This window comes from Cetorhinus maximus, chromosome 22 (assembly GCF_964194155.1).
Source record: "Cetorhinus maximus chromosome 22, sCetMax3.hap1.1, whole genome shotgun sequence".
NCBI lineage: Eukaryota > Metazoa > Chordata > Chondrichthyes > Lamniformes > Cetorhinidae > Cetorhinus > Cetorhinus maximus.
The window spans coordinates 1862931-1888858 of record NC_135900.1 but is presented as its reverse complement, the minus strand read 5'-3'; the positions used below and the strand labels follow the sequence as shown (position 1 = coordinate 1888858).

Sequence of the window (25928 nt, the reverse complement as noted above, 5' to 3'; positions counted from 1 at the left end):
CAGGCGGTAGCAACCTCTCCTCACTCGGCCCACACCACCCTCCCCAACGCACAATCCCGAGCTCCTCCCTTTCTCCCGATTTCCACTCCGGCAAACCCCCTCATCCACCCCAGCGATCTTTCCCTTCCCACCCCACCTCCCGATTCCTGCATTGATCTCCTCTGCTCTAACTCCTCGTGTGGTCAGCCTGCCAGGTAAGAAATATGAAAGCACGAACATATGGATTAGGGGCAGGAGTAGGCCATTTGACCCCTCGAGCCTGCTCCATTATTCAATAAGATCACAGCTGATCTGATGGTGGCCCCCACTCTATTATTGTTTCTGCCTCAAATACCTTTTGAGTTCCTTACTAGTCGAGAATCTATCCACCTCTGCCTTAAAAATATTCAATGATCCTTGGTCCATCATTCTTTGGGTAAGAGAGTTCCACTGCTTTGACAGCTGGACAGTTCCTTGAAAACAGGACAGCTCTTTCCCACTTCCTTGGTAACTGAACAGTTCTTTACCATTTCCTTGACAGCTGGACAGTTCCAACAGATTTGTGTGTAAAAAGTGCATAATTATGATCACTTTTTAACAATCCCGAAGGGATACCTTATCTCTCCACAGGGGTGTGCTGGCTATCCAAGTGCATCCCACAGGTTCAGACCTCCTCTAACCTGTTCAAATCTGCACACTTCGGATTCCACACTCCCTGTTCTTCAGCTGGTGATTGGAGTGGCCGGCTGCCTCTGCAAATCGTGCCCGCACCAACCCCAGCCCAACTCCAGTCCAACCCCAGGACGACGGGAAATATCGGGTTCGGGGCTCGGGACTTTGAATTTTCGGCCATTACCAGGATTCTCACAACAACAGAATATAACAGCAAGGCCTCATTATCATTTTTTTTTAAAATTCCATTTCGTTCGACATTCCTGCAGCTTGTATGGACGCATGTTGGGGCTGCTGGGTGGGTGAGCAAACTGTCCATGGCACCATGGACCAGGAACCCATTCAAGCGGGGAGAGTTAGCAGGAATGTAAGGGACAGTATAGTCAGGGGGATTGACACAGGTCTCTGCAGCCGAGAGCGGGGGTCCAGCCGGCTGTGCTTCCTGCCCCGGTACAAGAGTTTGGGATATCTGATCAAGGCTGGAGAGGAACTTGCAGTGGGAGGGGGAGGATCCAGTTGTCGTGCTCCACGTAGGTACACAACATGTGTAGGACTAGGAAAGAGGTTCTGCTTCGAGAGAATAAGCAGCTCGGGGCTACATTGAAAAGCAGAACCTCAAGGGTAATAATCTCTGGATTGTTATCTGAGCCACGAGGAAATTGGCGTAGGGTAAATAAGATTAGAGAGATGAATGCGTAGCTCAGAGACTGGCCCTGGGAGAAATGGGTTTTGATTCATGTGGTACTGACACCGGGATTCCCCCACAATCATTTCTCGCCTTCCCATAAATATCAGGGCCAACGGGCAGGATATTCCGGCCCCGGCCCCGGCCACTGCCAGGATTGTCCGGTCCCGCCGAAATTCAATGGATTTTTGGCTGGGCCACCGAATCTCCCGCATCCGGTCCCACCCATGACGGGGCTGGAAAATCCCAGCCAGCGGGCAGAATTTTACCGTCGGTGAGCTGGGGGCGGGGCCCGCTCGCCAGCGCATAAAATGACGCGCAGTGACATTGGGTGGAACCCCCGACATCACCGCGCCCCATTTAATTTTTCAGGAAGGCGTGGGCGCAGCAAAATCAGCTGTGCGCCCGTCGACCTGTCAATGGCCAATCGAGGCCATTGACAGGATCAATTATACAATTAAAGGACCTGCCCGTCCAACCTTAAGGTTGGCGGGTCGGGCAGGAGCCCCGGCGGGGAATAGAGAAAACATGAAACCTCATCCAGCGGCGGGATAAGGTTTCATGTAGGGATTTAAAAAGTTTAATAAAGTTTTAGTGTAATTTTTGAACATTTCCCATCTCATGTGACATTGTCACATGAGGGGGACATGTTAACGATTTTTTTTCTATTTTTAACGTTTTTAAAAGTGTCAGCGATCTCCCTGAGGCAGCACTTAGCCTCGGGGAGATGTGCGCTCTGTTGTGCGCATGCGTGAAAGAGCACAATCTCGCTTTTGGGGAATCCCCCCCGCCCGCACAGGAAACGCATAGCACTTCCCGTCGGACATCACGCTGGGTGGGCCTTAGTTGGCCCGTCCCACGTAAAATGGGGATGGGGCCCGCTTCTCCGGTGGGGATTGGCTCCCTGCCCGCCGGAGATTGGATCAGGCTCGCCCGCCCGACAGGCAGAAAATTCTGCCCAATGTCTCATTTTGGCTTGTTACAGGTCCTATAGTGTGGCCCCTTGCTAGACATTTATAATACTTTAATAATTTAATCTGTGTGAAAATGATCATCTCAAAAGCTACAACAATTGGGTAAATCAGGTCAATAAAAATACTAGAGTCAAAAAAATAAGCCGGGTGAGAAGAAATTAAAAGGTTAGAATATTTCAGTAAATTCAGAGGAGTTTAGAAGATTCTAGAATTTCCCAATGCCTGGCATTATCAAGCAAAAAAACTTATTTAAAAGAAACCTCTTCCATATGCTAAATTTCTCCGGGGATTTTTCATCAAGTCAGAAGCTATTCTTTTTTGCTGACATGTTTTTGTTTAACGATGCAGCATGTGGAACTTATTGACAAGCTCGACAATACTGATGTTGTGGATGAGCTGGGTTCGATTGCTTCATTCACTTGGCGAGCAGACGTAGCTTCAATGCCAAGCCTAGTCAATGGCTATGGTCAGAATTTATCTACAGCAATTTAAAGGTGGGCTTCACAGAGAGCAGGGGATTTCCCAGTGAATGTTCGAATACTGGAAATAGGAACAGCAGGAGGGAATTCAGCCCTACACGCCTGTTCCACTGCCATTCAATGATACCATGGCTGAGCTGTATCCTAACAACAATTAGCCACCTTGGTTCCATGTTATTTTATACCCACGTCTCGCAAAACTCTATCGCTCTCAGGTTCCAAATGATTGATTGAGCTAACATCTATTGCTTTTTGTGTTAGAGAGTTCCACATTTCTACCACCCTTTGTGTGACAAAGTGTTTCCTGACTTCCTTCCTGAACTCTGGTCTTAAGGTGATGTCCCCTTGTCCTGGACTCTAACCACCAATGGGAAATGTTTCTCCCTATCTACTCTATCAATTCCTTACACAATTCTAAAAACCTCAATCAAATCAGCCCTTTACCATCTATATTCCAGGCAATTACAAACCTAATGAATGTAATATCTCCTCATTATCGAAAGCTAGGAGCTCTTGGAACATTTTGGTGAATCTGGTCAATGTGGAGAGAGATAATTTTAGCTATTTTAACCTCACACTATGGCACTCTCTCAATTTTGCATCTCATTACTTCCTTCTCTACCTCCAGAAGATTGAAGGCCTCCCTTTTCCTTTGATTCCTGTAACAGCTCTGTGAAGCATTTTGTACAATCTTACATGTTAATGGAGGAGGAGTTAGGTTTTTAATTTATTGACTTGTTGTAAAACTAGAATTAGGGTCTGGATATAGAAACCACCCAAGTTTCACTTTGAGGAACCAGCAAGCAGGATAGATTAAGGGGAACCAGTAGATGTAATATATTTGGATTTCCAAAAGGTGTTCGATAAGGTTCCAGATATAAGGCTACTTAATAAGATAAGAGCCCATGGTGTTGGGTGTGGTATATTAGCATGGACAGAGGACTAGCTAACGAATAGGTAACAGAGATTTGGGATACGGGGGTGCATTTTCAGGGTGGTGACCTGTAATTAGTGGGGTGCCACTGGGATCAGTGCTGCCAAGATATTAATGACTTGGATGAGGGAAGTGAATGTACTATCGCCAAGTTTGCAAATGACACATACATAGGTGGGAAGGCAAGTGGTGAGGATGACATAAAGAGTCTACAGAGGGATATAGACAGGTTAAGGCAAAAACTTGGCAGATGGAATATAATGTGGGAAAATATGAGGTTATGCACTTTGGCAGGAAGAATAGAGGAGCTGAAATTATTTAAATGGAGAAAGACTGCAGAAAGCTGCAGCACAGAGGGAATGGGGGGGTCCTCATGCATGAATCACAATAAGTTAACATACAAGTTCAGCAGGTAATAGGTAAGGCAAATGGAATGTTGGCCTTTATTTCAAAGGGAATGGAGCATAAAACAGGGAAATCTTGCTAAAATTATGCAAGGCACTAGTTAGACCACACCTAGAACACTGAACAGTTTTGGTCCCCTTACCTGAAGAAATATATACTGGCATTGGAGGCCGTCCAGAGAAGGTTCACTAGGTTGATCCTGGGGATAGAGGAATTTTCTTATGAGGAGAGGTTGAGTAGGTTGGGCCTGTGCTCATTGGAGTTTAGAAGAATGAGAGGCAACCTTATTGAAACACATAAGATTCTTAGGGGGCTTGACAGGGTAGATGCTGAGGGGTTGTTTCCCCTGTGGGAGAGTCTCGGACCAGAGGGCATAATCTCAGAGTAAGGGGGCGCCCATTTAAGACAGAGATAAGGAGGAATTTCTTCTCTCAGAGGGTAGTCAATCTGTGGAATTCTTTACCGCAGAGGGCTGTAGATGCTGGGTCGTTAAGTATATTCAAGGCTGAGATAGACAGATTTTTATTCAGTAAGGGAATCAGGGGTTATGGGGAAAAGGCAGGAAAGTGGAGTTGAGGATTATCAGGTCAGCCATGATCTCATTGAATGGCGGGGCAGACTCAATGGGCCAAATGGCCTACTTCTGCTCCTACATCTTGTAGTCTTAAGGATACTGACATAAATGATTCACAGGATGTGTAAACTTCCTCCAGCAAACATTGTCTAATTGAACTCGAAATGTATTATTAATTAAAAGTAACAATGTACTTATTAAGCTACTTAAGTTCGAGGTACACAATTAACTTCATATATATCGCTTTAGGTTGTGACATTTTCCTTCCCTTCTGGTCAGGAAATCGATCTTATTCTTGTTTTTACAAAATGACATTCTAGACACACGTACACACCCATTTTAATAGGTGATAATTGGAGCTCCCAGCCAGAGAATTAACCTCACAAACAAGCTCATATTAAAACACATCAAGTGGAATTGAGTTTCGTTGAGTTAAACAGCATGCAAAAATGAACAATTTGTCTGTGGATGGGAGCTTTAACAAGTAACTAAAGTAACTTCAAACTCTTCTGCAATAAAAATAAAGTGCGGTTAGCCTATTATACATTAGGATGCTGTCTATACAATTTAACCAATCAACCAAACTGGCTGGAACACCCATGTGTATGTATTTGTTGTAAATACCATTTTCTTGATTGAATTAATATTGTTTAAAGCCGAATAAATGGCCCATCAATTATCCATTGCTCCCTTGTTCTGACAGGCTGCTATTTAGAAGAATGATGTAACCTTGTATCCACACACTTAATGTGTCAAAGAGGTGGCAGGCAGCATGGGAGACATCCTCTGACTACAGATAGGGAACCTTGTCTAAAGTAGGGCCTATAGTCGGAGAATTTGGGTGCCACACAGCGCACTGCCTTTAAAAGAACACTAGAAGCAGGAGTGGGAGGAGGTTGATCAACCTGCTCTGATACTCAGTAAGTTAACAGCTGATCTTCAACCTCAACTCCACTCCTCTCCCCACCGCTCCGCCCAACCCCCCATGCCATGCCCCTTATTCCCCTCAGTATCCAAACACTTCTCGATCTCTGTCTCGAATATGCTCAATGACTGAGCAGCGAAGCCCTCACGGGTAGAGAATTACTCAAAGAAGTTTCTCCTCGCATATAATATAAAATAAAATCAGAAAATGCTGGAAAAACTCAGCAGGTCTGGCAGCATCTGTGGTGAGAGAAACAGAGTTAACTTTCTCATCTCCATCCTAAACGACCAATTTCTTACTGAGAAACTACGGCCCGGGTTCTAGACTCTCCAGCCAGGGGAACAGCTTCTCGGGGGAAGGGTGGGAGGGAAAGGAAATTTCACTGGGACAACCCTCTGATTCCCACAAAAATCAGAGGCTAGAAATTCCCAATCTCCCAGGAGTGCATTCCTGGCCGGCACCAGGAATTGGGAATATCTGAGTCCCTCACTATTGTTGGACAAATCTACTTTACTGGATCAGCAATACGATCACTACAAGGCTAGAACTTGCATTTCTCTAGAGCGTGTTTCACCAGCCCTGGTCAACCCAAATGACTCTACTGCCAAGGTGAGGAACTTCTGAAGCGTAGGCACTGTTGTAGTGTACCGAAAGGCAGCAGTCATTTTACACAAAGTGAGATGTCCCAAATATACAAATAAACAGATAATCTGTTCGTATAGTGACGTTTGCTGGAGGAAAAAATTGGCCTAGGCAACTAGGGAAAACTCCCCTGTTCTTCAAAATAGTGGCTGTGTGATCTCTAGGAGTGTGATGGAATACTCCCCACTTGCCTGGGTAAGTACAGCTCCAACAACACTCAAGAAGCTCGACACCATCCAGGACAAAGCAGCCAGCTTGTTTGGCACCCCATCCACCATCTTAAACATTCACTCTCTTTACCACCGACGCACAGTAGCAGCAGTGTGTACCATCTACAAGATGCACTGCAGGAACTCACCAAGGCTCCTTCAACAGCATCTTCCAAACCAACGACCACTACTATCTAGAAGGACAAGGGCAGCAGATAGATGGGGAACACCACCACCTGCAAGTTCCCCTCCAAGTCAATCACCATCCTAACTTTGAATTATATCGCCGTTACTTCACTGTCACTGGGTCAAAATCTTGGAACTCCCTCCCTAACAGCACTGTGGGTGTAACTACACCACATGGACTGCAGTGGTTTAAGAAGGCAGCTCACCACCACCTTCTCAAGGGCAATTAGGGATGGGCAATAAATGTTGGCTGAGCCAGCGACGCCCACATCCCAGAGCTTCGTCAGTAATCACAGCGCAGCGCTCCCTCAGTACTGACCCTCTGACAGTGCGGCACTCCCTCAGTACTGACCCTCTGACAGTGCAGCACTCCCTCAGTACTGACCCTCTGACAGTGCGGCACTCCCTCAGTACTGACCCTCTGACAGTGCAGCACTCCCTCAGTACTGACCCTCTGACAGTGCAGCACTCCCTCAATACTGACCCTCTGACAGTGCAGCACTCCCTCAGTACTGACCCTCTGACAGTGAGGCACTCCCTCAGTACTGACCCTCTGACAGTGCAGCACTCCCTCAGTACTGACCCTCTGACAGTGCAGCACTCCCTCAGTCTGACCCTCTGACAGTGCGGCATTCCCTCTGTACTGACCATGACAGTGTGGCACTCCCTCAGTACTAACCCTCTGACAGTGCAGCACTCCCTCAGTACTGACCCTCTGACAGTGTGGCACTCCCTCAGTGCTGACCCTGACAGTGCGGCACTCCCTCAGTACTGACCCTCTGACAGTGCGGCACTCCCTCAGTACTGACCCTCTGACAGTGCAGCACTCCCTCAGTACTGACCCTCTGACAGTGCAGCACTCCCTCAGTACTGACCCTCTGACAGTGCAGCACTCCCTCAGTACTGACCCTCTGACAGTGCAGCACTCCCTCAGTACTGACCATGCTACAGTGCAGCACTCCCTCAGTACTGACCCTCTAACAGTGCAGCACTCCCTCAGTACTAACCCTCTAACAGTCCAGCGCTCCCTCAGTACTGACCCTCTGATAGTGTAGCACTCTCTCAGTATTGACCCTCTGACAGTGCGACACTCCCTCAGTACTGACCCTCTGACAGTGCAGCACTCCCTCAGTTCTGACCGCCCCTCACAGCAGCATTCCCTCAGTATTGTACTGGGCGTTTCAGATAGGTTTATGGGTTCAGATCTCTGAGGTGGGGCTTCAACCCAGGATCCTATGAGTCAGAAGCAGAGATCGTGATGACCTTTCACCCCCGGCTGTGATCTTATTCATCCAAATTCAATTTTCTTCCAAATATGTCCTGGTTTATTGGGTGTTGGCTATCTCCAGTTACCATCACTTGTGCGCCAAGAAATGAATGAAACTATGATTAACTGTCTGGCTCCAGCTTCACTAATAAACCACCAAAACTCTCCCCTTGTCCGACTCATACAGCTTTGCAGAGAAGCAGAATCTGGCCTGACCTTTCCTCTGTGGGTTCAGGTTGGCGCTCTAACCTGGTCTGCCAACCAGCTCCATGGGTTAAAGAGGATGACGACAGGCTGGAGTGGGTGAACCCTGCAGCCCTGACGCCTCCTGTTTACTGGACCCCTCACAGGTCGAAAGATAGTCAAGTGAGTGTCAAAAAAAACAAACTCCTTGTGCTTTACAGGGATGTCCTGCCTCCCAACAGGCTCCAGGTGGGATGGGGGTTGGTGCAGGGATGGAGGTGGGGGGCGGGGGTGGGGGTGGGGGGCGGGGGCGGGGGTGGGGGCAGGGAATCTTTCTCATTCCTTTGATGGAAACGAGAGCCGTGATAGCGGAGGGGGTGATTCTACATAATCACATACCTTCCAAACAAAGGTAAAAAATGGGGTAGAGTTTCCACTTTGAGTGCACCCAGGAATCCAGGCGCCTAAGATTCCCTCATTTCGAGAAGATCTTCTTCCCCTGGCTTTCCCCTCAAACTCAGTTGCATATCGGTAACGCAGAATCTGCCATGAACTAGCGTGATTGGGCATTGTTTTAAAATAGTCCAAAAGATTTTCCTTTAAAAAATATTTCTGAGCACTAACTTGAGGCAGTTGAAAATGGTTTTATTACAAAAACTAAACCCAGCGTTAGTGCACCAGTCAGAAATAATCTTCACAGAAATGATTAACCATCAATTGGAAGCAAAATACAGAGCCATGTGCCATGTTGGGGTGGAGTAGTCAGTTCATTGGCAACCGTGTCTGGCCCATTTCCCGCACCTCTGCCCTAACCCCTTCCCCTCCCTCCTAGAAGCCCTTATTCTTACTTATCACCCCACCAGCCTCCGCATTCAAAGGATCATCCTCCGCCATTTCCACCAACTCCAGCACCAAACACATCTTCCACCACCCACCGCCCCCCGCCCCCCACCCGCCCTGTCAGCATTCCGTAGGGATCGTTCCCTCCGGAACACTTTGGTCCATCGCCCCATCACCCCCAGCTCCTCATCCCCTTCCCATGGCAACTTCCCATACAATCGCAGGAGGTGCAACACCTGCTCCTTTACCTCCTCCCTCCTCACTAACTAAGGCCCAAACACTCCTTTCAGGTGAAGCAGCATTTCACTTGCACTTCCCTCAATTTAGTCTACTGCATTCGTTGCTCCCAATGCGGTTTCCTCTACATTGGAGAGACCAAACGCAGACTGGGTGGCCGCTTTGCAGAACACCTTCGGTCTGTCCGCAAGCATGACCCAGACCTCCCTGTCGCTTGCCATTTCAACACTCCACCCTGCTCTCATGCCCACATGTCCGTCCTTGGCCTGCTGCATTGTTCCAGTGAAGCTCAACGCAAACTGGAGGAACAGCACCTCATCTTCCGACTAGGCACTTTACAGCCTTCCGGACTGAATATTGAGTTCAACAACTTCAGACCATGAATTCTCTTCCATCTTGACCCCCTTTTCAATCCATTTTTTAAATTTTTATTTATTTCCATATATATATCTTTTATCCCTTTTTTATCCATTTTCCCAAACTCCCCACAACAGGGCCACCTGTCACTTGTTTTTATATTTTACTTTCACAGAGTGCTGACCCTAGTTCGACTATTAACACATTTTGCTATCTTACCTAAATGCCACTATCATCACCTCCTTTAGTCTTTAACATGACCATTAACACTCGCTTTGTCTTGTGTCCATGAAATTTTTGTCAATCTGTCCTGAGCTCCCACCTATCCCTGACCTTCTATTCTGCTCCACCCCTCTTAAACAGTATAATATTCATCACATTACTTCTCTTTAGCTCTAAAGAAGAGACATACGGACTCGCAACTTTAACTCTGTTTCTCTCTCCACAGATGCTACCAGACCTGCTGAGCTTTTCCAGCATTTTCTGTTTTTATTTCCGATTTCCAGCATCTGCTGTATTTAGCTTTCCTGTAAGGACAAAGGGGCCCCTGACTCCTCTATTAAACACCTCAAGATTCCAGATCTGGGAAAATGCATCCTTTGTCCACCACCCAGGAGATGAAGTGGGAGATATGTCACATGACCTCCCCCAAGCTGCTGGAACCTGTAATATTTCCGTGTGGAACTGAACCCAGGCAGTCAACCATATTATCATCTCATAGGCAGCAGCAGAAAGATCTCTGTCCAGGTGAAGTGCCTGGACCTCAATCCACACTGTGAACATTGGAGCTTCTGTACCTGTGCCTTTAAGATTAATTCATCTCTACATGCCTCTCCCATCATGGAAGTCCTCACTTCTGGAAAGTTGGATCACCCTACAGCAGTTTCAGCTTCCTGAACTCTGAAGGAATATACCACTGGACTTTGATTCTGGACTCTGGGCTCAACTGAAAACATAACTCTTATTTTTATCATGGTCTTGCCCTGTACCCCTTTCTTTCCCTTATTCCTCTTTTATTGTATGGGTGCAAAAAGGGGCGGATGTTGCGAAACCCCTCCATCTTGTGTGTGTGTAAAATAAACCGACCCTCTTATTTTACCTCATCTTGAGTTTGCTGTGGGGTTATTATTCGAGGATTGGATTACTCCAAACTGGAGGGTTGGGGTAAACACACCACCACATAAATCAAAAACACCTTTCTGGTTACGGACGGGTTGTGAGAGGAGGATTCGGGGCTGTTTAAATTAATCCCCTTTCTGTCCACAACAATAAGAGCAGGTGAGTTCGAGACAGCTAGTGAGATCCTCACGTGAGCTCAATGTCATTTTGTCATTTAGACCTGGGTTATATTTTAATCCTGGGTTAGAGCATAGACACCAACATGGGCCAATTAGACCAAATGGTCTGTTTCCGTTCTGTATGTTCTATATAATTCCCTGTCAAGAAGCAAAACAAGTTAACTGTGGATCGGTAAAGCTCTGGGTGGACATACCAGGAGCAGCCCTTTCCTGTAGGCACTGCCCCCTCTCCGTTACCTCCACCTTCACCACTGACTTCAGTAACTGGAAAATCCACACACTGCATTTCATATTTCCTGTGCAGTGAGAGAGGCCTGAGTCTTGGAGGAAACTTTCAAAATCACACAACAGAGAAGCAGAGAAGCAGTTCAGGGACCCAAGCCCCAAGTGGGACACAACATCAGGTGAAACAGCAACTTACATGGACTCCTTTCAGATTAGTACAATGTATTCACCGCTCACAAGGCTGTCTCCTCGACACTGAGGAGGCTAAACACAAATTGAGTGATCGTTTTGCGGAACCCCTCCTTTCAGTCTGCAAGTGTGACCCTGAGCTCCCAGCTTCTTGGTATTGAATTTTCCCTCCCACTCTGACCTCCCTGTCCTCAGTCTCCTGCAATATTCCAATGAAGCTCAACAGAAGCACGGAACAGGAGCTTAACTTCTGATTAGCCATTCGCCTGCTGGACTCAACATCAACATAAACAATTTCAGATCATAACCTCTGCTCCCAATGTTTTGGACAGAAATTGTTGGTGATATTTCTGCTGTTGCCATTCACGCCTCCTCTAGGCCCATCTCTTGTTTCTTTACTTGGCCCATTATTATTCTATTTTGCCTTGTGCCATGACCCCTTTTGCCATTTAATTGCTCCAGTCTTCCCCATTGTTAAACCCTCCCACTTCCCCTGCCTCAGTACTTGCTTTAAACCTGTTAAACCTCTGACTTTTTCCAGTTCTTGATAAAAGGTCATTGACCTGAAGCATGGGGCTGAATTTTACACCCCCTTCCTCCCTCTCCACCTGCACTGCAAAACCCAACCCCATATGCCCCTTGCCTCCCCCCACCCCTCCCTAAGATGCCCAGTTCCCCCCCTGCCCAATACCCCTGACTGACCTGAGTCCAGATGCATTGGGGCCTTCATCCTGGGCTTGCGTTCAGTTCCAGCAGGGCCCACGACTGAGCTCTGGTGTTGCCGGGACTGCAGAAGCTACCAGCCAATCCAATTAGCCGGCAGCTAACGCAGGTGGGGCTTCCACCCACACTTACCTGGTTGCTGCACACAGGGTATTATTGCTCCGGGGTGGACCTTTCCCATGGACTTCTCAGTGGGGGACTGTTGTGTGTTGTGGGGGGGGGGGTCAGCAGTATGACACCCCCCCTGTAAAGTCCAGCCCTCCACAGATGCTGCCTGACCTGCTGAGTGTTTCCAGCACTTTCAGTTTATATTTGAGACCAGTCCGTCAGTCCATGCCTCCGCGCACCTAGCTATTTAAACAAGACTGAGAAAGGCCTTTCTCACAAATCCAGCTTTAACGCCCCATTGACACATTGTATTTACAGCAGCAGGAGGCACAATCCCGCTCCCTGTGGGTTTTTCACCTCCCACCCACCGCACTCCATACCAGCATCACCACGGCAATCACCCGAACCTTTAACTGGAGAATTAGCAGATGGGGATCCAAATGCCTTATTGTTTCTGTCTTGCTTTCACTCCATAAATCTGTTCTTAAATAGAAGAGGTAACTTACGTTCGCAGAAAGTTGAGAGGTGAGTGTCGCAACCTTCTCTTGGGATGTATCGAGCTCCCTTCGCAGCTTTCGAATTTGCTATTGTGCAAGGGAGAAATATCAGAGTTTAAATCAGTGTCTCAGGAGCGGCACAAATGGGTTCTTTTTTTTAATTCATTCACAGGATGTGGGCTTCACTGGCTGGGCCAGCATTTATTGCCCATCCCTAGTTGCCCTTGAGAAGGTGGTGGTGAGCTGCCTTCTTGAACCGCTACAATCCATGTGGTGTAGGTACACCCACAGTGCTGTTAGGGAGGGAGTTCCAGGATTTTGACCCAGCGACAGTGAAGGAACAGCGATATATTTCCAAGTCAGGATGGTGAGTGACTTGGAGGGGAACTTCCAGGTGGTGGTGTCCCATCTATCTGCTGCCCTTGTCCTAGATGGTAGTGGTCATGGGTTTGGAAGGTGCTATTGAAGGAGCCTTGGTGAATTCCTGCCGTGCATCTTGTAGATGGTACACACTGCTGCTACTGTGTGTCGGTGGTGGAGGGATTGAATGTTTGTGGATATGGTGTCAATCAAGTGGGCTGCTGTGTTCTGGATGGTGTCAATCTTCTTGAGTGTTGTGGGGATTCATATGAAAGTCTAGCCCAGTCACCAATCCCTGTTGACCTTTTCAACTCAATTGACACACGATCTATTGTGAATTCCCTAACATCTTCCATTTCTCCAACCATCATTTCATTACAAATTCATCACATGGTTCATCATGTGAATAAAATCCTTCCTTTTTCATCCTGAATGTACATTGTAGTTCACCTTACAAGGCACAGGTTTCAAGGCAATTAGCAAAAGAACCAGAGGCGGCATGAGGAATATTATTTATTGTTCAGTGAGTTTTTGTGATCTGGAACGTGCTGTCTGAAAGGGCAGTGGAAATAGATTCAATAAGAACTTTCATGTGGGAATTGAATAAATAACTGAAGGAAACAATCTGCAGGGCTATGGGGCAAGAGTGGGGGCATTAATTGGATAGATCTTTCAAAGAGACAGCAGATGCACCATGGGCTGTATGGCTTCCTTATACTAGTAGCGTACATCAACCTGATTTAGAGCAAAGTGAGAATCCCTGGAGAAGACAGGTCTCATATCACTTCAGGCTGACTTCTCATTAATGTAAATTTAGCACAAAACCAATTTAAAATGTGTTTGGAGTTCCACTGTATCTTGCTGTACTTATCTAACTCAATTTTAATGTTCACCTGTTAAGGCAATTCCCTATCAGGGATGGGCACTAAATGAAATGCAGGCCCAGCCAGCGATGCCCACGTCTCATGAACAAATGAATAAAAAGTCTGTGATTTTCACTACCTCAAAGAACAAGGGCAGCAGATACATAAAGACACCACCTTCAAGTTCCCCCTCAAGTCACAGGTACCATTCCAACTTGGGCATTTACTGTCGCTGAGTCAAAATCCTGGCACTCCCTCCCTACACCACATGGACTGCAGAGGTTCAAGAAGGCAGCTCACCACCACCTTCTCAAGGGGCAAATAGGGACAGGAAATGAATTGTTTTTATCGATATTCATCCTAAGGAGCTCTGTGATGCAGGATTCTGTGCTCCATGAGCTGTTCCCGGAGGGACACACTGAGATAAACATCAACTGCAGCTGGAGGATCAGATATTCCATCCATCCATTTTCACACCACTTCTCCTAGTGAGGGTCACAGGGGCAGGAAGCTGAGCAGGGCCGACCAGGCTTCCCTTTCCTCAGCCACAGGTTCCAGCTCCTCCTGCAGGGCTCCCAGATCAACCGAGAGATGTAAACCCTCCAGCATGTCCTGGATTGGCCTCGAGGTCTCTGTCCAGTGGGCTGTGCCTGGTACAGTTCCAGAGGGAAACCCCCCACCAACCCAGGGGGCATCCTTACCAGATGCCCAGACCACCGCAACTGGCCCCCCTCGATCTGGGGGAGCAGCGACTCTACTCCGAGGCTCTCCCAGATTGCCGAACTCCTCACCCTGTCCTGGAGAGTACACCCAGCAACCCTGCGGAGAAACCTCGTTTCCGCTGTTTGTCCCCGCAATCTTATCCTTTCGGTCATTACCCACAGTTCATGACCATAGGTGAAGATGGGGACATAGATCGATCGGTATTTTATGAATAAGGTAGATTTTTGGAAAAAAAAAATGGGCAATGAATCCTGAATTGACCAGCGACACCCACGTCCCAATGAATAATAAAATAAAGAGCAAGACCCTCTCCTCCCCCAATTTTTAAGGTGTTCCATTTCTTACCTCAGAATGTGCTTTCTCTTCAGCCTAAAAAGCAAAAAAACAAAAGCCTCAAATTAAACCAGAAGCTGAAAGATTAGGTAGCACCACTAACTCTTTTGCCGTTTAATCTCTCCTGTCTTTCAGCCTATCGCAGACCTTCTCCTTTCTTCTTTTTCCCACCCTCCCTCTCTTTCAGTTGATAAAACCTGTTAAGTTTCTAATCTTTCCGATGAAAGGTCATTGACCTGAAATGTTGCCGGGAATCTTGCGTTCTCGCTGTCGGTGAACTTGGCGGGAGGAAGGGAATTTACATGGGCAAGATGGCGGCACATCGGGACCCCGCCAGAATTCAGTTCTGGACGGGGAGGCCCATGGTCAACCTTCCTATCCCGCTGCCAATTGAAGCCCTTAAGACGCCAATTAATGACCACTTAAGGTCCCCATCCTGCCACCACTGGTATTAACTCAGCTGCAGGTGGACCTATTGTCCATGCGGCCCGCACACAGCTAAAATTCTGCAGCCAGCTTGTCACCACCCTCCCCCCCAAAACCCCCTCCCCCCCAGGGAGTGTCTGTTGGTAAAAAGACGCTCAATGCCTGATCGAGGGACGGGACATTGGGAAGGGGGTGGGGGGGGGTCTGCTGAGAGCCACCTCCTTACCCTTGCTGCTGACCCCCATGCACCCCTCTTCCTGCGACCCTATCCCACGAAACCACTAAACGCTCCCCTCCCACATTACTTACCTTTGGCCTGGGTGTCTGGATCTCTATGCGATCCTGGGACTCCAGTGTATGTCCTTCCAGCAGCAGCCACGGCCTCCCCAGTGGCACTGCCAAGCACAAGAGCTGTCGGCCGCTGATTGGACGGCAGCTCTCGGTAGGCGAGGCCTCTGCCTCCTGGGTCTTCATTCCAGGAGAAGGCCCACTGCCAGCCTCACCATGGCTCAGTTGGCTGGTGGTTTGGCAGGTCTTCCCGAAAAAAGGCTGTGCAAGTCTCTCACGCGGCCAGCAGAAAAGACCCCCAATGCCTGAACAAGGTGTCGCCTGTTAACTCTGTTTCTCTCTCCCCACAATTGCTACCTGACCTGCTGAGCATTTCCAGCATTTTCAGCTTTTTCTCAGATTTCCAGCATCTGCAGTATTTTGCTTTTGTGTGGAACTGCAAAAGGGTTTCTTGCAAATAACTTCCATCATGGGCATGTGATTGGTGCTGGGAAACTGCCCTGTCTCAGGGAATGGATGTTGCAGGTGGTGACGATGTTAATAAGATCGAGAATGGAAACCAGAGAAGAGGGAGAGAGAAGTGTTTCATCACAAAATGAAGTATAGAGATGCCAACACTCAAGTATAATTGTGAGCAACTTGCACCTTGTAAATTATGGAATGTTTCCAATAATTGAAGTGCAAAAGTTCACTTACATGAAAATTTGAGCTTTTATACAGGCTATGGATGAAACATAAAAAAGAGAGGTCGAAATCCAGATTGCAGGGCTGGAGATGGTCACAGCAGTAGAATATCGGAGTTAGTCTTTTTCCACATGGTTAAGGATTTTGAAAGGGCACATTGGGGATGCACAGCCAAGGGAGCAAGGACAGAGATGACAGATCACCAGGCTTAGAATGAGGCCTTATCTAGGTAGCAGAGCTGGGCTGGGAATTGTGTAGGGTGGGGCTGGGGAGAACAGCAAGAAACCTATTGGGGAAACTACTCCTAGAAATGGTGACGGCACGGGGATTTCATGCAGTGTTGACATAGGGACAGAGGCGAGTCGGGGGTGTCATTCTTGTTGAACAGCTTTGTAAGGGAGAGGCAGTGAGAGAGTTGAAGCTTAGCTCAGTATCAATCCTTTTGCAACTCAAAGAAAGCAAAAAGACTCTCATTTCTATAGCGCCTACACTGTCTTTTGAGGAAGGGGAAAGGACGTTCTCTCCAATATTTGTCACTCAACCAACATCACTTAACAAAAAGCAGACGATCAGGTCATTGTCACACTGCTGTTTGCGGGAGTTTGCTGTACATAAATTGGTTGCTGTGTTTCTATTGACTACACCTCAAAATGTCCCTCATTAGGTGCAAAATGCTTTGGGATACCCTGAGGTTGTGGAAGGTGCTGTACAAATGCAAGTCTTTTCTTTCTTTGTTTAATGCGACAGTGCTGAGTGCACAGTCAAGTTGAAGCACGACAGGGATGGTATCCTGGGGATGGTACGATGCTGCAAGAATATATGTTTGTTCTTCTTCCACAGTTCATTCATCTGCAGGCCCCTGGGGATTTTCAAAACAGCCCAATGATTGGTGAGCAAATTTAAAACTAATATGCTTGTCAGCCCTGGTTGCTATGGTGATTAAGTACTTGGCTCCCAGATGGCCTAAATTCAAATCCTGGGCCTGGTCTTTTCAGACACAAATCCCTTGGCAGGCAGGTTTCGCTCGCTCCTGGCAGAGTGGCTCGATTGGGCTGATTCACTTCAGAGCCGCAAACACAGAAGTCCTGGCAGGAGGGGGCCAAGCTGCCCTGACAGTAACCATGGAAACAATAACATCCCTGAGTGAGCCGGCCTGTCAGAGACGCAAGGTGACAGTGTGGATTCTAGTGCTTAACCTTCCCGCTCTTCCTCTCAGCCCTGATAAATCAGAGGGGACATGATTCCTCTACCAGAGCAATGTTTCTCACACAAAGACAGACTTGCATTTATGTGGCATTCTTCATACCCGTCTTGACACCCCAAAGTGCTTTACAGCCAATGAAGGATAGTCATTTACAATGTAGGCAGCACAGAAACCAATCTGCACACAGCAAGCTCCCACAAACAGGAACGTGATAACGACAAGACCATCTGTTTTTAGTGATATTTAGGGATAAATAATGGCCAGAACGCCAAATAGTGGCCTAGGATCTTTTATGTCCATCTGAGATGGCAGCTGGGACCATTGTGAACACCTCATCCAATTGGCAGCAGCTCCGACTGTTAGCCTAGATTATGAACCCACAAGTTTCTGTCTCACATGCCGAGGGCGTGAGCCATTCAGCCACAGGTCACAGAGACAATCAGCCTGACGGGTCTGGCACAGATGGTGAAGGGTGGGAGGTGGGGTAGAGGTGAGCGGAAACGTGCATTAGACCAGTGTTTGAAGAGTAGACGGTATCTGCTGGGAAGCAGAACCGGACCAGTTTTCAGCCAAGGGCCAGGGTCAGAACGAGAGCTGTGGAATGAGGATTTTAAAATCAGTGCAAACACAAATGGGTCAGGTGGTGTCTAAGGATCAGTGTCCAAATACCATACTTTCACAGATAACTCTGCAAATTTACACATTTGATAAAGTTGACAGAGAGAAACTATTTCCTCTGGTGGTGGGGGAGGGAGTCCAGAACAAGGGGCAGAACCTTCAAATTGGAGCCAGGCCGTTCAGGGGTGATGTCAGGAAGCATCACACAGAGGGAAGCGGGAATCTGGAACTCTCCCCCCTCCAAAAAGCTGTTAAGGGTGGGGTGTTAATATAAGATTTCCAAACTGAATTTGATAGTTTTCTTTTGTTAGCCAAGATTATTCAGGCTTATTATACCAAAGCAGATAAACAGAGTTTATTTACAGATCAGTCACGATCTGATTGAATGAAGGAATAGGCTCAAGGGCTGGATCGCCTCCTCCTGTTCCTATATTACAAATGAACACAAATTCTTTGAGGTCCCTACTTTCCTTTTGCCTTTAAATGTGTTACAATACATCGTGCCTGTCTTGGTGGGGGCTCTGTCTGGTGTTCCAGAAATGATTGTGTCCAACCTGCTTTCTTCATGAATGACCAGCAGTTACTGACCCGGAGCTCAGGCCTCCACCCATCTGGCTGGCTGGAGGGGATCCTGCACAGATCAGTGTGGGTGTTAGATCAAGTCACATACTGTGCAGCCTGGTTCAAAAGATCGGAGGAGAAATATTAGAGTTTCTATTGGATGATGCCAGAACTGGGAACTGAAGGCGCTGGGCTCTAAAGAGAAGCCTGAGGGGTGCAGTGCCAATTCTTCAAATTATGAAGGAGTTTGATGGGGGTAGATGTAGAAAAGATGTTTCCCTTTGTGGAGGGAGTCCAAAACTAGGGGTCATGAATATAGATAAGGAATTGAGGAGAAACCTCTTCACTGGGGGTTGGGGTGGGGGGTGGAGTGAATGGGAACTCGCTCCCACAGGGAGTGATTGAGGTGAATAGTACAGAGACATTTCAGGGGAAGTTAGATAAACACCTGAGGTAGATCGGAATAGAAGGATACGCTGGTAGGTTTCGATGAGGTGGAGTGAGAGAAGGTTCTTGTGCAGTAGCACGGACCAGTTAGCCAAATGGCCTGTTTCTGTGGTGTAGACTTGATGCAATTCTATGTCTCATTTCATTCCTGAAAGGTCTTGCTGTGATTTTAAGGTCAAGTCCCAATTGTTCCAGATTCCCCACGATGGGAAATAGTCCTGGAGGCAAGCAGTGTGAAACCAGATAACTAGAACTAAAAATAAACTCTTAGGCTGAACATACTGGCTATTGCAGAGATAGACAGATTGTGTTTAGGAGACAGACTGAGACAGACACAGTTTGCAAACTGGATGGGGTTCAAACATGAGGTGAGTGGGACCAGGTTTGGAAGTCTGTTGAAAACCTTCCAAAGCTTTATTATTGCATTTCTCAATGTGCTCATTTCCAATGGATGGGTAATAGACAGCAAAGGATCGCATACCATAGATTTAGTCTGACTATATTGCAAAATCAATGGAATTAATAAAAACAATGATCCAGAATTTGCTGCCAAATTAAAGGTCCTCACCTTTATTAAAGCACAAATCATTCAGTAATTTGTGATGAAGGGGAGATACTCTGTGAATTGTGAATCATTACAAGTTGCTGGATAATATGCGGTGCTCCTGCTAACTCTCCCTGAACCTCGTTCTGAGTTTCATGAAATTGCTGCTATTATGCTTTTGTTGCTCATTCAGTGAGTTAGGGCTGGTACTTAACAGCACAAGGAACTTCTTAATGAAGACATTTATATTCCTGCAATGCTACCAAACATCTCTGGCCCAAAAAGAGAACAAATGAACCCATTCCTGCAGCTAATAAATTGTTCGAGCTATTTAAAATTTAAAATGTACATTTTACTTTATTACTTTTTCTTTCTGTCCCTCAATCCAATCTTTCTTTTCCTCTCTTTATTTATCTTTCTGGATCTGATTTAACATTAATTCACTCATTTTCCTTCTCCCTTGTTCTTCTGATCCCTTTTCAATCCTAAAATCTCATTGGTTCAGGAGATAGACTGTTGATCCCATCAGTCACTGAGGTCCCAGAGGCCCTGTTGCCCTTATCATCCTCTTATCAGCCGACACTTGCAGCAATTATAGGGAAAAATATTTTCCTGCTTATTGGTGATTGAAAAAGCCCAAGTAACGAGGCACAAATTCTGGGTCATTCAGAAGGACTATAAGCGCTAGTCATCACTGAATGACTGAATGAAATACTAGGATGATCAAGCAGCAATGGACAATGTAGCCTGAACCTTTAGTCTTTGCTCAAAGCACCTTGGGATATTTTATTATGTTAAAAGCGCTCGGTAAGTGCAATTTGTTGTTGTTATTGACTTGTCTTTGTCTTTCAATTTTTAATCTCAGCTTTAAGATGGTCAGCCCGTGCATGGCTTATTGATGCATTAACTTGTTTAGAAGGTCAATGTGATGACTTTCTTGTTTTTAAAGCTCTCGCCGCTCATTCTCACTGACAGCCAGTCCACTTGAAGTGGCCCCAGTCAACTCTGTTCACTATGCATTGACTATAGCTCGTCGCGTAGACTGTCCTTTCAACTTGGCTGGAAGAGCAGAGCCAGAGAATCCAGGCGATGCTGGGAGGTGGGGGGGATTCAAAACTAATCTGTGGGAAGATTATTTCAGGGAGTGAGTGGTCAATCTCTATAGAATAGGCTGCCTGGGGAGAGGGTGGGAGCAGTTGGTATTGATTCATTCAAATACAAATGAGATAGTTTTCCCTCAGAAAATAACATTTTGGGATACAGTACCTGAGTAATTTGAGATGTGATGTGTCGTGAGTTTAGCATGTCTGGGAGGAACAGGTGACCTTGGACCTTTGGTTCACAATTTCAACCCCACTGAGGGGATTTTCCTCACCCTCATGTCTGGGTCTGTTGTAGACTCATTGATAGAAATTAATCACCGCGATTGGTCAATAACTCCATTATCATTGCATCATGTGACTACCAGGATGGTAGAAGGTGAACTGGATGGACCTTGGTCTATTTTCCCACCATTTCCTCTGTCCCTATGGTAACTGTGAGGTGAGAACCCACAGGAAAGGATAAAGAGGCAGAGTGCTTTTTCTTTTGAAAAGTCAAGCCCCAGGGGTCACCTAATTGAAGTCACAAAATTCTGAAAGGTTTTGATAGTGTAGACACAGACAGAATGTTTCCACTTGTGGGAAATAAAAAAATCTAGAGGCCATCTACATAAGATAGTCATCGAGAAATCCAATCGGGAATTCAGGAGAAACTTCTTTACCCAGAGAGCGATGAGAACGTGGAGCTCTCTCCCACAGAGAGTGGTTGAAGTGAAGAGTACAGATTTAAGGGGAAACTAGATAATCAAACAAGGGAGCATGGGGTAGAGATTATGTTGATGGTTGAGGAAGGATGGGAGGAGAGTTGAGTGGAGCATGAACACCAGCATGAAGCAGATGGGCCTAATGGCCTGTTTCTGTGCTACTTTCTATATAATTGCTTCTGTGTCGTTACAGAGAAAGTTCACAGCCCGGAATATCTGTAATTAGCAGAGATACTTACTGTTGAGTACAGAGATGATGTGCTTGAAACCAGTGATAGTGATGATCCATGGACTAGAAAATACAAGGAGACAAATCATTAAGTATTCAGTTGCAAACTCAGAACACAAGTCTTACTGCATCCATATTGCATGAAAATGCTGGTCACAATGGAATTCACTGAGCTCAGATCATACATTCCTTAATGGAACAGAGTGATGGAATAGTTTTCCTCATGTTGAATTTCTAATCTTAGCTATGTCCTCGTGGCCAGGGAGAGGCACAGAGTGAAGTTTAAGTGCGTACACTTTTAGACGGAAGGGAAATCAGAAGGCATGTAATATGAGTGATCCTAGCTTTCAATTCAAGAGCAGCATGAGTATGTGCAGAGAGCCTGATAACTACTTGTAAAAGTGCAGGCATGTAATGATTATCCTCACTGGGAAGCTCTTTGTCACAAAAATAGGATAGTGGAAATCAGCAATTTGTTTTCCTAATTGATGCTGGAGCAATTGGAGCTTTCATTGTCAAAAGCGACAGATTTTTATTAAGCAAAGGTATCAAAGAATGTGCAGTAAAGGCAGGTAAACAGGACTGAAATACAGTTCAACCTTTATCAAACTGAATGGACAAACAGGCTTATGAGGTTGATTGACATCCTCCTATCCCTCTGTTCCAAACCACACCTTCAGCATTGATACGTTTTATTTACGTGGCCAAGAATGTTGAGTTAAGCAGCAGCAACATTGAATTTTGCTAAAGTGAAAAAAACATGCTTCCAAAGGCTCCTGAATTAATGTTATTTATCTGAAAGGAATCACTGAATATCCCAGAATTATGATACAGACCTACCAGCAGAGGGCACCTCAGGGTTTATTACATCAATTATTAACAGTTCAAAATAGTATTTCTATATTATAAATCTGCCTTGCTTGGACTGTGGGGCAGGACACTTAGAATTGACAGCTTGTTTTATGGCCTTGTCAAGCATTGCATGTTGAAGTCATTCAAAACAGTGGCAGAATCGGACAGAGTCAGCATGGATTTATGAAAGGGAAATCATGCTTGACGAATCTACTGGAATTTTTCGAGGATGTAACTAGTAGAGTTGATGAGGGGGAGCCAGTGGATGTGGTTTATTTGGACTTTCAGAAGGCTTTCGACAAAGTCCCACATAAGAGATTAGCGTGTAAAATTAAAGCACATGGGATTGGGGGTAGTGTATTGAGATGGACAGAAAACTGGTTGGCAGACAGGAAACAAAGAGTAGGAATAAACGGGTCTTTTTCCGAATGGCAGGCAGTGACTAGTGGGGTACCGCAGGGATCGGTGCTGGGACCCCAGCTATTCACAATATATATTAATGATTTAGATGAGGGAATTAAATGTAATATCTCCAAATTTGCAGATGACACAAAGCTGGGTGGGAGGGTGAGCTGTGAGGAGGATGCAGAGATGCTTTAGTGTGATTTGGACAAGCTGAGTGATGGGCAAATGCATGGCAGATACAGCATAATGTGGATAAATGTGAGGTTATCCACTTTGGTAGCAAAAACAAGAAGGCAGATTATTATCTGAATGGCTATAAATTGAGCGAGGGGAATGTGCAGCGAGACCTGGGTGTCCTTGTACACCAGTCGCTGAAGGTAAGCATGCAGGTGCAGCAGGCGGTAAAAAAGGCAAATGGTACGTTGGCCTTCATAGCCAGAGGATTCGAGTACAGGAGCAGGGATGTCTTGCTGCAATTATACAGGGCCTTGGTGAGACCACACCTGGAATATTGTGTGCAGTTTTGGTCTCCTTATCTCCTTCTTGCTATAGAGGGAGTGCAGCAAAGGTTTACCAGATTGATTCCTGGGATGGTGGGACTGACATATGAGGAGAGATTGAGTCGATTAGGATTATATTCTCTAGAGTTCAGAAGAATGAGAGGGGATCTCATAGAAACCTATAAAATTCTAACAGGACTAGACAGGGTAGATGCAGGAAGGATGTTCCCGATGGTGGGGGAGTCCAGAACCAGAGGTCACAGTCTGAGGTTATGGGGTAAACCATTTAGGACTGAGATGAGGAGAAATTTCTTCACCCAGAGAGTGGTGAGCCTGTGGAATTCGTTACCACAGAAAGTAGTTGAGACCAAAACATTGTATGTTTTCAAGAAGGAGTTAGATATAGCTGTTGGGGTGAAAGGGATCAAAGGGTAAGGGGAGAAAGCGGGACAGGCTATTGAGTTGGATAATCAGCCATGATCATGCTGAATGGTGGCGCAGGCTCCTATTTTCTATGTTTCTATGATCTGATTTCTGAGATTCAGGTGGGTCAGGGAGTGGATGGTGGGTGTCCTTTGTTGATGGGTTAATTGCCTGGCCTTGCCTGTGGCCGGTTCATTTCTGTTGGTCTATTCTCTCCTCAGAAGGCGTTGGTTTTTGGACATTTAGAAGAGTTTTCTTAGTCTCTCACAACGCTTCAGATTTGTGGACTGACTGGAGAAACTGAGATTATTCTCTTTAGAGTAGAGTGTGTTAAGGGGAGAGTTAATAGATGTGTTCAAAATTAGGGGGACAATTTTCTCCCCATTGGGGGGGTTGGGCACGAGTGAGCGCGGGCGGGCGCACAGCCAATTGCTGCCCGCGATCGGCTGTGCGCCGCCATTTTACATGGGCGGGTCAATTAAATCCCGCCCAGTGTGAGGCGCTGAGCGCTCCCTGTGCGGGCAGGAGGAGGGGGCTGAGTCGGGGCCTACTCTCTGTCCCGAATGTGTGCGAAAGAGCTCAGAAATCTCCCTGAGGCACAGAGCTGCCTCAGGGAGATTAATTTGATTTTTAAAAATTTAAATAAAGGGAAAAAAAAACATTTTTGAGACATGACCCCTCGACATGACTATGAATTTTATTTAAAGTTTTTATTAAAGTTTAAAAACCTTCATGAAACCTCATCCCGCCCGTGGATGAGGTTCCATGAAAAATGCGAAGGCCGCCTGGGCTCTTCGCCTGTCCGACAACCTTAAGGCTGGACCGGGAGCATGGCTAATCATTTTAGTTGGAAGTTGAATGGCCTTAATAGGCCTTTGACAGTTTGGTGGGCGCTAGGCCGACTCCAGTGCGTGCCCGCTGAACTGAGGATCTGAATGGCGCGCGGTGAGGTCAGGACACACACACCCCTCACTCGCCGCCCCGAGGATTCTGGTGTAGGAGAAAATGTTGTGACTGCTGGAGAGTCGGTAACCAGAGGACATAGATTTTAGATAATTGACAAAAGAACCAGAGGCGGAATCTTTAAAACAGCGAGTTGTTATAAATTGGAATGAGTTGCAGAAGCAGATTCAGTAGTAACTTTCAAAAAGGAATTTGATAAATCCTTTATCATTGAGGAAAAGCAGGGGGCGTGGGACTAATTGGAAAGCTTTTTCAAAGGGACAGCACAGGGATGATGGGCTGAATGGCCTCCTTCTGTGTTCTGATCTCTGAGATGCTGGGTGAAAGAGCCAAAAGCAACTCCAAGACAGCCTGGTATTGACCTGGCTCACCAAGGACAGCTAAATTCTTTACAGAAAAAGATAATTTAAAAAAAACCTCCTGTTCTCCCAACTGAAAAGCTGTCTGGGAATTCCACAGGAGGGGGTGATCCTCTAGTTTGCTCCAATCCCCTTTCCCAGAACTTCCACAGTGGCCACTCCCAGTGAGACAGGAAGCTGAAGTTGAGCTCTCCCCTCGGGTGAGTATTGGAATGAGGACCAAAGACCAATTTCTATTGATCATAAAATTACACAGAACATACGGCACAAAAACAGGCAAACAGCCTCCCAAACCCGGACAGGCCATTTCTAGCTCCTTCCCAAAACCTACAAACAGGTCTTTCCTGGTAGACCGATCGTGTCAACCTGTTCCTACCCATGGAACTCATTCCTTCTTATCTTGACTCCGTTCTCTCTTCCCACCTACATTCGCAATTCCTCTGATGCCCTATGTCATATCAACAATTTCCAGTTCCCTGGCCCTAACTGCCACCTCTTTACCATAGACGTCCAATCCCTCTACACCTCCATCCCCCACCAGAATGGTCTGGCGGCGCTCTGCTTCTTCCTTGAACAGAGGCCCGATCAATCCCCATCCACCACTACTCTCCTCCGTCTGGCTGAACTTGTTCTCTCACTGAACAGTTTCTCCTTAAAATCATCTCACTTCCCCCAAATGAAAGGTGTGGCTATGGGTACCCACATGGGCCCCAGTCGTACCTGTCATTTTGTGGGGTATGTGGAACATTCCTTG

At 46.5% G+C, this 25928-nt stretch overlaps 1 protein-coding gene across 2 annotated transcripts in view; it reads right to left on the bottom strand.

The window, feature by feature from the left end:
- nav3 (neuron navigator 3) overlaps positions 1–25928 on the bottom strand; it is a 473245-nt gene that overhangs the window by 59219 nt on the left and 388098 nt on the right. For both annotated transcript variants that reach the window (XM_078567625.1, XM_078567626.1), the window contains 3 exons: positions 21683–21735; positions 14880–14903; positions 12598–12675 (listed from right to left, as the gene is read on the bottom strand). In XM_078567625.1, the coding sequence (XP_078423751.1) occupies positions 12598–12675; positions 14880–14903; positions 21683–21735 (155 nt within the window). The remainder of the gene's footprint in view (positions 1–12597; positions 12676–14879; positions 14904–21682; positions 21736–25928) is intronic.